The sequence below is a fragment of the Podarcis tiliguerta genome (assembly GCF_965153285.1).
Source record: "Podarcis tiliguerta genome assembly, chromosome: Z".
Classification (NCBI taxonomy): domain Eukaryota; kingdom Metazoa; phylum Chordata; class Lepidosauria; order Squamata; family Lacertidae; genus Podarcis; species Podarcis tiliguerta.
In genome coordinates, this window is record NC_139553.1 from 30,524,751 (window position 1) to 30,538,455 (window position 13,705).

Genomic DNA, 13,705 nt, shown 5'->3' on the forward strand with positions numbered 1-13,705 from the left:
GTTTGAAAGCAACAGAGTTCAGTCCCTGGAGCTGAGAGAGCACCATCAACAATGAGCTCTTGTACAGCTGTGCATGGGGGATTTACGGTACAATCCAAATCCCAGACTCACCAGAATGGGGAGCTTTGGATCCAGCGGGTTTTGGGCTGCCCCAGCTGAGCCAGGGCTTTGTTGTTGTTTAGTCGTTTAGTCGTGTCCGACTCTTCGTGACCCCAGAGCACGCTAGGCACTTCTGTCTTCCACTGCCTCCCGCAGTTTGGTCAAACTCATGTTGGTAGCTTTGAGAACACTGTCCAACCATCTTGTCCTCTGTCGTCCCCTTCTCCTTGTGCCCTCCATCTTTCCCAACATCAGGGTCTTTTCCAGGGAGTCTTCTCTTCTCATGAGGTGGCCAAAGTATTGGAGCCTCAGCTTCACGATCTGTCCTTCCAGTGAGCACTCAGGGCTGATTTCCTTAAGAATGAATAGGTTTGATCTTCTTGCAGTCCATGGGACTCTCAAGAGTCTCCTCCAGCACCATATTTCAAAAGCATCTATTCTTCGGCGATCAGCCTTCTTTATGGTCCAGCTCTCACTTCCATACATCACTACTGGGAAAACCATAGCTTTAACTATATGGACCTTTGTTGGCAAGGTTAGCCAGGGCTACGTTGGCATAAATCTCCCACCCAGGCTGAGCTGCTGCAATGCCAGGGTAGCTTAAGTAGGCATAGCCCCCTCCCATGAAAGGGGCGTTCCAAGGGGGTGGCGGGAGAGAGGGAGATAATTGCACTAATTCCAAACATATTTCAGCTCAGTCACATGAACCAGCAACCTAGCAACAGTTCATATAGATTGGATTGCTCTGTTAGACCAGGTTCTCGTTCTTGCGTGTCTGACTGCACTTCTTCCAACTGCAGCTGTGGGCTCACATGATTAAATGCTACTTCATATGAAAAGTTCCATCTGCACAGAAAACCAGCAAGTTTTCTGTGCTCAAGGATTTGTTGATTTGTGTGGAGCTTTCAGTCAAGAGAGCCTTCACCTGCAGTCTGAAGCAAACAGTACAAGGTGGCCATATGAGACCACAGAGGACAGTCCTTGAAAGACTGTCCAGTCCAAGTCTGATTTAGAGGTAAGGGACCCTAAGAAAGGAGAGAAGGGGCTTTGAAGTTGCCCACCAACAGGGAGCAGCTGTTGCCCACCAACAAGGCAGCAGAGAGAGCAAGCATACAAGTCACCTAGTCAGTCTTGCCCACAGTGATTATTTCCAAATATGTATCTATAAATATAAATCAGTATATGCAAATTTCATACAGGCCTGTGTCATCTTTCTTTAGTCCTATATTTGTGGTGATGTATTTCATCTCTTTTGGCAATGTGTAAGATACCAAACCTAATGAGAGTAGTCTATACAGTTCTGTATATTCTGTGATTAAACTTTACAGATGTAGAAACTGGCATGTCCTACTTCCTTTCTCTCTTCCCCTCACAGGACTGAAGCTGCAAGCAGTGTGCTTAGGAGAACAGCCAGCAGGGAGCGCTCCTATGTCCTTTCTGCTGCTAAGAAAAGCAATGGGTGAGTTTGAGCGGAGGGAAGGGGATTTATTAACAAGAGAAACAAAAGAACAGTTCTTAGTGACATTTGAAGGTGTAACGACCTGAAACAGGCCAGCAGAATTATGACAGGATTTTTGAATTAACTCATTTGAAATTGGCATGGATTGGAAATAGACCAGAAATTGGCATGGGTTGGAAAAAGACCAGTCTCTCCACTGCTACCAAACACACACTGTATTTTTCGCTCTATAAGACGCACCAGACCACAAGACGCACCTAGTTTTTGGAGGAGGAAAACAAGAAAAAAAACCAAACTGAATCTCAGAAGCCAGAACAGCAAGAGGGATCGCTGTGCAGTGAAAGCAACAATCCCTCTTGCTGTTCTGGCTTCTGGGATAGCTGTGCAGCCTGCATTCGCTCCATAAGACGCACACACATTTCTCCTTGCTTTTTAGGAGGGAAAAAGTGAGTCTTATAGAGCAAAAAATACGGTACATACTCATTTTGTCAGGTTGTACTCTTCATAGTGGGACACAGGTGGCACTGTGGGTTAAACCACAGAGCCTTGGACTTGCTGATCAGAAGGTCGGCGGTTTGAATCCCTGTGATGGGGTTGCTCGGTCCCAGCTCCTGCCAACCTAGTAGTTCAAAGCACATCAAAGTGCAAGCAGATAAATAGGTACCGTTCCGGCGGGAAGGTAAACGGTGTTTCCGTGCACTGCTCTGGTTTGCCAGAAGCGGCTTAGTCATGCTGGCCACAAGACCCAGAAGCTGTACGCCGGCTCCCTCGGCCAATAAAGCGAGATGAGCGTCGCAACTCCAGAGTCAGCCATGAATGGACCTAACAGTCAGAGGTCCCTTTACCTTTTATCCTTCCTAGCACTATATTTAACAGTGGCATTCATGGCTCTCCAGTTGTAGTTATTGGACTACAACCCCCTGCATCCCTCAATATTGGCTTGGCAGGAGTTGGTATTCAACAACAAACTGGAGGGCCATAGGTTCCCCACCCGTACTTTAGATTTTACACAGGAGTTATGGGAGGAAAACAACAAAGAAGGTTTCAAGGATTCCTTTGAGGGGGTTGGGCAGAAGAAGAGGAAAGGTTGGCTGAAGGTTGTGTACTAACAGCATGGGATGAGGGAGCAGGCAGAGGTGTGTTTTTGTAAGGAAAGTGGTGGTGGCATTGCCACCTATCACTTTTATTCACAAAACGATGAATAAAAACACATGAGCAGTTGAGCTTTTGAAAGTTATGGTGACCTCAACTCACCCTACTGATGGGTTTTAATACTTGTGTGTTTTTAGAAGTCCAACGCAAGAGCCACCATCCTTTGTGGCCAAGAGGTGAGTTAAGGCCCCTCGTTGTCTCTCTACTTGTTCAATGGTCCGGATGAGGATGGACAACAAAGAGTCTTACAGCACCTTATTGACTATCCAATGTATTATATGGCACAAGCTTCTCTGGAGTGGAGTCCACTTTCTCAGATGCCAGCCCAGAAAAACTTATGCTATAATAAATTGAGTAGTCTCCAAGGCCGGGTGGAATTGTGCCTTTGTGCTCCTTTGCTCCATTTTTTTAATGTCCCCAATGAAATTGCTTTTCAAAAACAAACACACCAAATTGGGGTGGGTGGTAGGAGAACATAAGAGCTCTGTCAAATACGTGGCACACCTCACAACCTAAAAATGAAGTGTGTGCAAAGAGAGGGACAATGCAGCTTATACTTGGGGCTTTTTGTCTTCCTGATAGGATTGATCTAGACGATGACACAGGCCCACGCTCCAGAAGTCAGACAGTGCCTGCTTCAGGATGGTTCAGCCGCCGTGGGAAGAGGTAAGACCCTTTGGTCAATATGAAAGTGATTCTCACTTTAAATGTCTCTGCATGCCCACCATTTGGTGTGGGAGAAAACAGTCCCCCAATTGCATCTCTGGATAGTGGCCCATATTGCCTTATGGCTAGACTCTGATATCTCTCACCATGACTAGGGGATGGGCAAATCTGTAAATCTCGGCTTCTCTCAGTTTTCTAATCTTCAGTTCCCCTTTCCACATCAGAAAGCCACCATGAAAATTCATCAGCATTTTAGTGTGAGCTTCTCCCAATGCGCAAATATTTGAATGCAATCTTGCGTAATATACACAATTTTGTAAAGCAATTTCTCCATAAATAATACATTGCTTATGTTATTTGCACTAATATATGCATTTTTATGGACACTTTACCCTAGCATATGGATTGTTGCACACATTTCCATAGCAGGAGAGCTGCATGGAGAAGTTCGAGTTTCGAAAGATGGCTGTGTTTTGGTTCATGTACTATTTTGGCATATGCGAATTAAGCAAGTTCACATTTAAATGAGAATTTAATCAAATTTCTCTCCCATCCCTAATCAGGACATCTGTATCTGGCGGCCACCTTCCTTCCTTCCTTACCTGCTGTCCTGACCCTTCACCAATTCTTCCTTGCCTGCCTGCCTGCCTGCAACTCCCCCGCCTTTCTTTTTTCCTTTCCTTTTCATAGAGTTTATGTGCTGCAGTGCTAGACGTGTATTTTAAACAATAAAAAAATAGTTTAGGAAATGATGGCATAGTTTTGTGAGGAAGCAAGTAGCTTTGTTGCAGCTTCCGAAATTGAAAAAGAAACAAAAGACCTGCATTTGTTAGAGCAAAATGTGGAAAAAGTCCAGCTTGAATTCTACAATGTTGCCCGATTCTGGATTTTTCCAAATACCTGCTGCTGAGCTGGATTTTATTATTTAAACCAGGGGTGGGGAACCCCAAGCCATGAAAACTAAATGAAACCCTAAGGTGTTGCAATCTAGCCCATGGAACTCTTGGTAGGCCACACCTCCTCTCAGAGGCCACACTTTCACCTGACTGACATGGATCCTTGAATTGCCATAAGGCTTCTAACCTTCACGGAAGGAAGGTGGAGAAATGCTGTGTGTGTTGTTTAGTAATTTCTGCCTTTTACTTGTCAGAAATGTACTGTAGAAAAGTAAGCGTCACATCCATTATTCTTTCCACTTCTGCATCTGCCCCCCTGCCTACCACTGGCATGTGGCCCCCAGAAGGTTACCCATGAAGGGATGCGGCCCTTGGGCTGATTACCCATCCCTAATTTACACCCTGATATTAATGGTAGAAACCATTCCAAAGACAAACTGCAATTGGCTACTATAGAATTGGCTACTTTGAGCATCTACCATACCCTCCAATATTTCTCTGATGAAAATAGGGACGTCCAATTCCATAAGGATAATTTTACTATTTATACCCCACACACCTTACTGGGTTGCCCCAGCCACTCTGGGCAGCTTCCAACACATATAAAAACATAACGAAACTTTAAACATTTTTTTAAAAAACTTCCCTATATAGGATTGCCTTCAGACGGCTCAGGGGTCGGAAAACCCTCCAACATTTCTTCAATGAAAATAGGGATATCCTAAGGAAAAGTGGGACATTCCAGGATCAAATCAGAAACTGGGATGGCTTCTCTAAATTAGGGACATCCCTGGAAAATAGGGAGACTTGCAGGGTCTGGTGTACTGAAGACAATAATGCCATGGGCTAACCACTAGGCCTTCTCTGTTTTGCCAGCAGCACCAATGGGGAAAGAATAAGCACTTCAGGATCCCCACGAAGTGAGACAAGGGTGGTGAATGCTTCTTCTAGCACAAGGTTAGTGTAATCTGCATTACTATAGCAAGCAATGTTCGAAATTAGCCAGGCGGGAGGTGCATTTTGCACCTGGCTATCAGCCACTTGCGACCAAGTGAAGGTGTCTAGATTCCAGGATGGTACCTGACGTCTCCACTACCTGGAGGTGCATGCCTGGGGATCCTGGGATCTTGACTGTTTTCATACACTAAAACCACATCCTGTAGAATTCAGTTATATTTTATCTTCACAATCAGAATGAATTCTAGGAACCCAAATGCTTATTCTGTGCAGCCTGAGCAAGAGCAGTGAACAATGTTATATTTAATGATTGTCGCTGTTCTTCACTTATGCCACCCCACTGCCCTGCTCACAGTTGTGAAGACTATCCCTACATTATGAATGGTCTGTGTCACCACTAAGAAAAAGAGGCCGGAATAGGCCAATATATATGTCCCTGGATAAAGTGACTTCTCTTTTAAGTTGTCAGTGTTCTTAACCTAGTTCATGGTTGTCAGCTGAACTAACCAAATGTTTAACTGATCAATCACAACCAGTCCATTATTTGAAAAATAATACTTTAGAGCTGTCTTGCCCCAAAATGGCAACTAGACAGTCCAATATGGCAACTGTAACCTTGATTTAAGGAGCCACTTGGCACCTAGGTTGTATATCTGTTTCTAACATGAATAGCAAGTGGTGAAAACCAAAATAGCCTAAGAAATAAGTGTGTCCTTAACTCAATTGCCCCAGAGGATGGCCCATTAGCTGTCAGTTTCCTCATTGCCCCTTGTAGAACCACCAGGGAGAAGGAGGCCCATCGCTCACAAATACCTGTAACTCAAGAAACATCTCCCTGGAGTCTGGGATCTTGACATGTGGGTTTGTTGTGAAATGCGTGAAACAAGTCTTACTAAACTGCTTATACCAAGCTCTCCATTAAAGCAGGGGTTGCTAACCTGTGGCCCTCTACATGTTGCTGGAATACAACTCCCATCAGCCCCATCCAGCATGGTCAAGGATAATGGTTACTGTAGTTCAGTAACCACCCCATTCCATATTAGAAAGACAGGTACTGAGCCAAATCAGGGCCGGAACATGCAAGGTATAGGACATATAGCACATGATGCCAAATCATGAGAGCTCTGCTGGATCAAACCAAAGGTTCATCTACTACTCAGATACCTCTGCAAAGCTCACAAGCAGAACCAGATAATCTGTCAATTGTGCTTTTTCTCAGTTTTTAGTTTTTCTAATCCTTTGCCTTTTTTATGTCTTCACATAACATTTTCATGCCGCTTCCTCCTAACACACATAATTTAGAATACGATTTTGCATAATATACATATTTTTGCTAGCCATTTCCGCAACATAATGCATTAAATTGATGGGAGTTTCCTAACGATTCTCAGTTCCCTTAAAAGCTACAGTTCCCAGTCAGTTCCCAAACAGCCATGACTGTTTAAAGTGGTATACATTTTAAATGTATAGTGCAGAGGAGGCTAGAATGATCCTTTGAAATTTGCACACTTCCCATATTTCAACTGTCCAAATTTGCACAGTTCCCATGTGATGCTGCTCTCCAAAAATAAAAATACAAATCCGCTCCAAAATGGGGAGGAAAAAAAAAAGAAAATGCATTTTTCTTCTCCATCCTTATTCAAAAACAAGATATGAAAGTGGGATCCTGGTCTATTGTTGCTCCACAGCAACTTGATATTCAGTGGCAGGCTTCCTCTAAACCTGGATCAGGCCCATTTTATCTACAAGAAGAAAGTGGTGTTGGAGGGAGAAGAGCTGGGTGGAGGAACTCTGGGTTTCAAAAGGAGAAAACCTTAATGTACTTGCCCTGTGCTGCATTGTTCTCTTTTCATAGCTTCGATTCAGGGAATAGCAGAAACCAAGCCTCCAGTTCCTATTCTGAATCCTTGTTCAAACAATTCAGTTCTTTGGAAAACAGGTAAACAAAGCTCCTCTCTACATTGACTCAGACTGGGCAGAAATCAAACAGATATCCTAGTTAAGAACAGTTCTTGGCCAATCTAGTTTGTGGAAATGATGTCTCTTTCTCCAGCATAGATACCCAGGCCTCAGTTTCAGTTATATAAATTGCAACAAACTGACCATGTTTTATTCATACTCAATGTTTTCCTGTATATTCAGGGTTGCAGTGAATGTTATACATTTGTGCCACGGGTGCAAAATAGGGGTCAGTGTTCTGCAGAACCTTTGAGATTTCTTCCACACGCAGAGTTCAAATCCCTTCTTCTTACTCTAGCTTACTGTGCCCAGATATGCTCCTGAGGACATAATTATTCTAATTTCTTCTTCCAGTAACAAGCTGGATCAAGAGAGTAATCAGATGACTTCCTGGAACAACTCAGCTCCAAAATCTCCTGAATCTCCTTCACGTAGAAGGTAATAATCTGTGCAATCTTAATTTACTCATAAAATACAGGCAGCTAAGTAGAGAACTGCTCTTCCTGGTAGAACTGGCATTCTTGGTTGGAAGGAGTGAGAAAGAAATGAATTGTAATTAATTTCCAACTGCTTATGCTTTGATTTCCACAGTGAGAAGAATGAACGAAAATCCGAGGCCACACGAAGTGCTGAAACACCTCGTGCCGTTATTTCTGAGGACAGGTAATCCTCCTTGTGTTGCTCTATCCTAAACACCTGTAATTCACGTCCACATTTACTGTGGAGGTAAAGTGTTTAGCTTATGTACACTGTTTGCACAACAGTGTCAGAGCGTAATTTCCACTTGCGTTCTTTTACACTGGCTAATCCTATGCATGTTTACTTGCCCCTCTACTAAGTGTGTTTACGATTAATGCTGCTGCTTTTTTAAAACAACGGGTGTGAGGAGTTTTTTCAAGCCATGGGCTGCATTCCCTTGTGGGGAACCTTACAAGAGCTACATGGCACCGATGAGCAGGATCAGAGGCAAAAGTGGGCAGATAATATAACATAAGAAGAGCCCTGCTGGATCAGGCCAAAGGCTCATCTAGTTCAGCAGCCAGGTGCCTATGGGGAGCCCGCAAACAGGACCCAAATGCAACATCACTCTCCCCAGCACCACAAAAGCCAGGTGTGCAAGCACTTTCCCATCGAGGCAAGAAAGAGCCATTATTACAGTTCCAGCCAGGTAAAAGCACTTGAGGAAAGCACAGAGCAGTGGGCATTGAGGGGCATGACCTGGAGAGAGTCCAGGGGGCTACGTGTGACCCACAGGCCAGAGGTGCCACCAACGTGCCCAACAAAAGTGTTACACTGCATAGTGGTCAGAGTGCTGGATTGAGAATTAGGTTTAATGCCCCGTCCCTCCACAAAGCTCACTATTCCCCAGCAGAATCTACCTGTCAAGGGCTGTTGTGAGGATAAAGTGGGGATGCATATTTAGACAAACGGTAATTAATAACTGGAATACTTGCATTTTATATTTCCAACCATGAGGGTCATGGTTATATTCATAATTAAAGCAGAAATGCAATATCAGAAAGGATCAGAAGCACTAAAGATAGCATGTATAAAATTTGGAGAATTAAAATCAATATACGTTCCTCTCAAGGTTTTAAAAAATAAACTAGAAGTTTATCAAGCTGCTCTCAATGAACCTTCCCTAAGTTTTTGAGGCAGCTAATGCATATCTAGGTATTTACTTATTTTCAGTGCTGTTTCATTCTGGGGGTCCTCAAGGGCACACAGTACTGGCACCTCTTTTTCCCTAGGAAAAAAAGCACTTACAGTAACAGCTTCATAATGAGTACCGACACCTTTTTTCGCTAGAAGATAAACACTGCTTATTTGATATTTAGATTAATGCCCTACCCCTCAGTCTGCTACAAATTTATCTCAGGGAGATAGTATAAATATTATTTGATGGTTGGCACTGGATCTATTTTTTTTATTCAGCAGAGAGTAAATTTCTTCCTTGGTTCAGAATATAAGAAAAACAACAACAATACAGGCAATATATCTTTTCCTATGTGATCACCAAAAATGCAAAATTAACAATGCAATTCCATATATGTCTACTCAGAAGTAAATCCCAGTAGTACAGTGGGGCTTACTTCCCAGAAAGTTGTACAGGGTCACGCCCACAGCATACATTCAACACGCATTTAATGCAACGTTGCTTCCCCCAAAGGATCATGGGAATTGTAGTTTATTCCTCACACAGCTACAGTTTCCAGCACCATCGACAAACCACAGTTCCCGTGATTTTGCGGCAGATGCCATGTGCTTTAAAGGCATAGGGTGGATTGTATCTTTAATCCTATTGAGCATCCACTTGATAAATTTTATACTTTTATACTGGCTTTTTTATTACTCTCTAAATTGGGAACAGTTTTCACTCTTAGACTGCACATTCCCACATCCCAGGAATAGCATGGCAGTGGTAGGTGGAGCCAGAGTAAACAAGAGGGTGGAGCAACAGATGTATTCGTTCACTAAGCTGTATTCCAGGCACGCAAATGTTGGAGTTTTCTGAATATACACAGCCCAACATTCCTGCATAGATACCTGGACTAACAGAAAACTGGTTGAGAATGGAATAGTGTTTGTAGGCCTCTTATCAACCAGATGCCCTCTTGCCATCCACAGCTGGGAAACAATAAAGCCCCAAAGTACAACTGTGAGTCAAACACCTCCGCACATCGTCATCTCCCCAGAGGCGAGCCCAAAGAGGTAAGAACCTCCTAATTCATTTTTGCTGGCGCTCAATCAGAAATCTGTCCCGTTTTGTATGGATTCTTTGAGAGATTACATGAAAAGTTCACATTAAAATTGTACATGCTGTTAAATGCGCCACTGTATGTGTTATTATTCCATGTATTTTTGTATGCATTTCCACAAAACTCTTTCAATGAGCATTTTTTGAGCGTCTTAACTGCAGCAAAAACTGGGCCAAATACATTCCTACTTCCAAGTATGGAAATCACCATTAGTCACATTTGACAGTCTGTCTGGCCAAATGTCCTCACAAAGGTTCATTTGACTTTCCTTAGCAGGCCCACCTCTCATTATCGAACCAGAGATGCTTTCTCTACACCTGAGACTTATCTTCAGTCCATGTCTGGAGAACACCTGCGTGACATAGATGTTGGCTCCCCAAGGTAAAAGGGCATGGCTAAAACTTTGGAGGTCTAAAGATAATGTAAAAGAGTGGCTTCTTTTTAGATGATAATGATTAATTTGCTTGTTGCATTTTTATCACACCATCCTCCAAGAGGGTTAGGGTATTCTGTGCGGTATGTCTCTCCCTTCCACCAGCTTGTGATATCTAGACTTTATTTATTTATTTGCAGTATTTATGGCCTGCTCCTCAATAAATATTTTCAATCTAAGAGCAGGGAGCAAAGTTAATAAAATAAAGAGAGGAAAAACCAAGTAGACCAAAAATTTTAAAAAATTACAGGTTCAATGAACAACAATTTAACAATTCTGTCATAAGGTGAACAAGCTTTAAAACTACAATAACAAAAATTAAAATCCCCAATTTAACCAAATACTTAGGTAAAAGCAAACACAAGGCATTCAAGCAGATATAAATAAATAACCTGTGGGTTTAGCAACAGTTCCCACTCTGTTGTTCACTTACAGCAGCCCACTCAGTCCTGCTCTCTCTCACATACAAAGACACTCTCACATTCTGTGCCAACAGACTCTGTGGCTTTTAAGTAACTTAACCCCTTTTCTTCCCCCACTCCAATCCATCCAGGCTCTCCCCCTGAGTGGTATGAATTGGTGCCCACAACCATCCACAGCAAGAAACCCCACTACAAACAGAGAAAACATGCACAAAAAGAAAGCAGGTGGCAATGTGCCATAGCTGCTGTTTGTCTGCCAACTTTCCTAGTCCTGAGGAGACTAATGGGCTCAAGGGCAGTAGTGTGGCCAGGGGGAAATGTGCAGGTACATTGGCTGGTGTCCATGCTCTGGCCCCCTCGTTCCTTTCCTGTCCAGCCAGCACTAAGAGTGTTCAGGGACTTCCAGGACACCCCCTTCCCTTCTCACATTTGCCATTCCAAATATGTATGGGCCATCTCTTCATTTTAGTGGGATATGGGTGAAATTATTTGAATATTTCGATTACTGAACATATGGATATTTTTGACAGTGGTCACATGGGTATCCTGTGCAATTTTATTTTAATTTTAATTTTAAAGCTTCTAGCATTTGTAGAATGAGACAAAAGGTACAGGCACTATTTTTCACATTTTTGCTGAAAAGCTAGCCTGCTCCCTCCTTTCACTTTTTTACTACATCCGCCCTGAAAAAATGGGATTCGAACCGCCGACTTTCTGATCGGCAAGTCCTAGGCTCTGTGGTTTAACCCACAGCGCCACCTGCGTCACGCTGAAATCCCCACCTTGCTCTGTTCCAAGGTCCTAAAATTAGCCTGCACCCGAAAAAAAGGCACGATAATTGCAATTTCAGCAGCTGCCAATTCACCCCTAAGAATGTACATTGGAACACCTCACAGTATTCCAGTAGTTCATTGAGCTCAGTCTTGTCTGCACTGATTGGCAGTGGCTCTCCAGGGTCCCTCCCAGACCTACCTGGTGGTGCCAGGAATTGAACCTGTGATCTTCTCAGATGCTCTACCACTGATCTATACCCCTTCCCTACTCCCTCAGGTAGGTTAAAGCTGAATCTGGCCCAATTTCACTTACTGGATTTCATGTGCAGCAATGGACCTGGGTCTTCTAAGTCTAGCGCTCTAGGTCTGATGCTCTAACCCCTACAACACCCTATATATATGCCCAGGGTCACCAAACGAGCTTCCTAAGCTTAGTGAAGATTTAAACTGGGTCTTCCCTGTTCCCTTTTTTACCTGGGAAGTTAACACAGGGAAAAGAGATGCATGAACACTCGAAAATCCTGCTGGATCAGACTAAAAGCCCGTCTAGTCCAACATCCTGCTCTCAAAGTGGCCACTCAGATGCTTGTGGGAAGCCCAGCAGCATGAGACAAGTGCAATAGCACTCTCTCCCCCACTTGTGTTCCCCAGCAACTGGCATTCAGTGGCAGCATTCCTCCTTTGATACTGGAGGCAGAATATACTGTTGTCATGCTCAGCAGCCATTGACAATCCGTGTTGCTTCATGCGTAACAAAAATTCGCTGGATGTTTTCTTGGCAGATCTGCCCCGGCTCACAAAGAGGGAAGCTCCACCAGGGAGGCCAAATACGGGAGCCCGAGTTCACGAGTCACAGAATTCACACAGATTTTGTGTGAGCATGGAAGGGGAAAGTGGGGAGCAAACTCAAAAACAACAACAACAACAACATTTATACCCCACCTATCTGGCTGCGTTTCCCCAGCCACTTTGGGCGGCTTACAGCACATATAAAAACATAATAAAATATCAATCATTTAAAACTTCCCAATACAACTTCAGTAAGGCCCCCAATTGCATTCAAGCAGCACCTAAAGTGCTTCTGAAAAGACTTTAGAACAGCAAGATGCTCCCTGCGCATGGGCTTACAGTTTAATAGTCACAATACAAATGAAAAAGGGGATGAGGCTGGAAGAGGAAAACCAACAAATCCAGGCACTGAATATTCATCTAACACCGAACTGTATTTCTGCCTCTGATAGGGCTGGCTCTTTCAATAGGGACAGCACTGATACTCCTTCTGGAGCAACATACAGTGTTCCCACCCACTTTGACAGCGATGGGGATGCTGGCTCAAAAAGGTACATAGGAAAAAGTAAAACTGGCATTTTGGCTGTATTGTCATCAGCCTTCTTCCCAGAAGGTCAGAACCAGGTTTCGGCTATCTTAGGTAAAGAGTTCAATTGTAGGGAAATAGTCCATATTCCCCCCTTGATGGCGGGGGGAATCACATCATCTTGGAGGAATTGGCTATCATAATTAGGAATGGAGTTGGGAATTCAATTCAGTATGCTTTAAAAAGCAAGCCAACCTAATCTGCACTTCCCAAACCAGGACTGCATTTCCCATCTTCCTGATAATTTCTGCATTTTATATGATCTTTCACATGACATAAAAGCCACTTGTGGAAATCTAGCAGAATCCACAGGGAAATTTAGTGCTCATATCTGTGTTAATTTCCTACAGGAAAAGAAATCTATTTGCTACCTGCTAACCTGGAAAATTACGGGGATTTTGATCTATAATTTCCCCATGATTGTCATGGATTGTGTCGCCATCTGACAAAATTTGGGGTGGTATTCTAGCATACAGTTATTTACTGCCGTTTTCAAGGATAAAATAATGGAGGAACAGAAGCACGCAATGTGGTCTGCTATTGTGTCTTACCATGCCTGGTGGTGTGAATGAAATTTAGCAAGATATGTTAGTATATCAATCAAACAGCTGCTTCCTGTCTATGGATTGTTATCTACAGGGAGGCCTGCTTGGCACCAGCTTGTCCTTGTTTCAGTGCCCAGCAATTCTTCCCTCCCACCCTGTGCATTTGGGCAGCACCAACGATTGGATGTTTTTACTCTGGCTGTGTCTTGA

The 13,705-nt window shown here is 43.4% G+C and overlaps 1 protein-coding gene across 1 annotated transcript in view; it reads left to right on the plus strand.

Annotated features, from left to right (window-relative positions):
* ZNF185 (zinc finger protein 185 with LIM domain) overlaps positions 1-13,705 on the plus strand; it is a 73,724-nt gene that overhangs the window by 41,118 nt on the left and 18,901 nt on the right. The window contains exons 11-19 of the mRNA XM_083424210.1: positions 1,475-1,558; positions 3,293-3,376; positions 5,149-5,229; positions 7,085-7,168; positions 7,543-7,626; positions 7,780-7,851; positions 9,817-9,900; positions 10,221-10,328; positions 12,817-12,915. Coding sequence (XP_083280336.1) covers positions 1,475-1,558; positions 3,293-3,376; positions 5,149-5,229; positions 7,085-7,168; positions 7,543-7,626; positions 7,780-7,851; positions 9,817-9,900; positions 10,221-10,328; positions 12,817-12,915 — 780 coding nt within the window. The remainder of the gene's footprint in view (positions 1-1,474; positions 1,559-3,292; positions 3,377-5,148; positions 5,230-7,084; positions 7,169-7,542; positions 7,627-7,779; positions 7,852-9,816; positions 9,901-10,220; positions 10,329-12,816; positions 12,916-13,705) is intronic.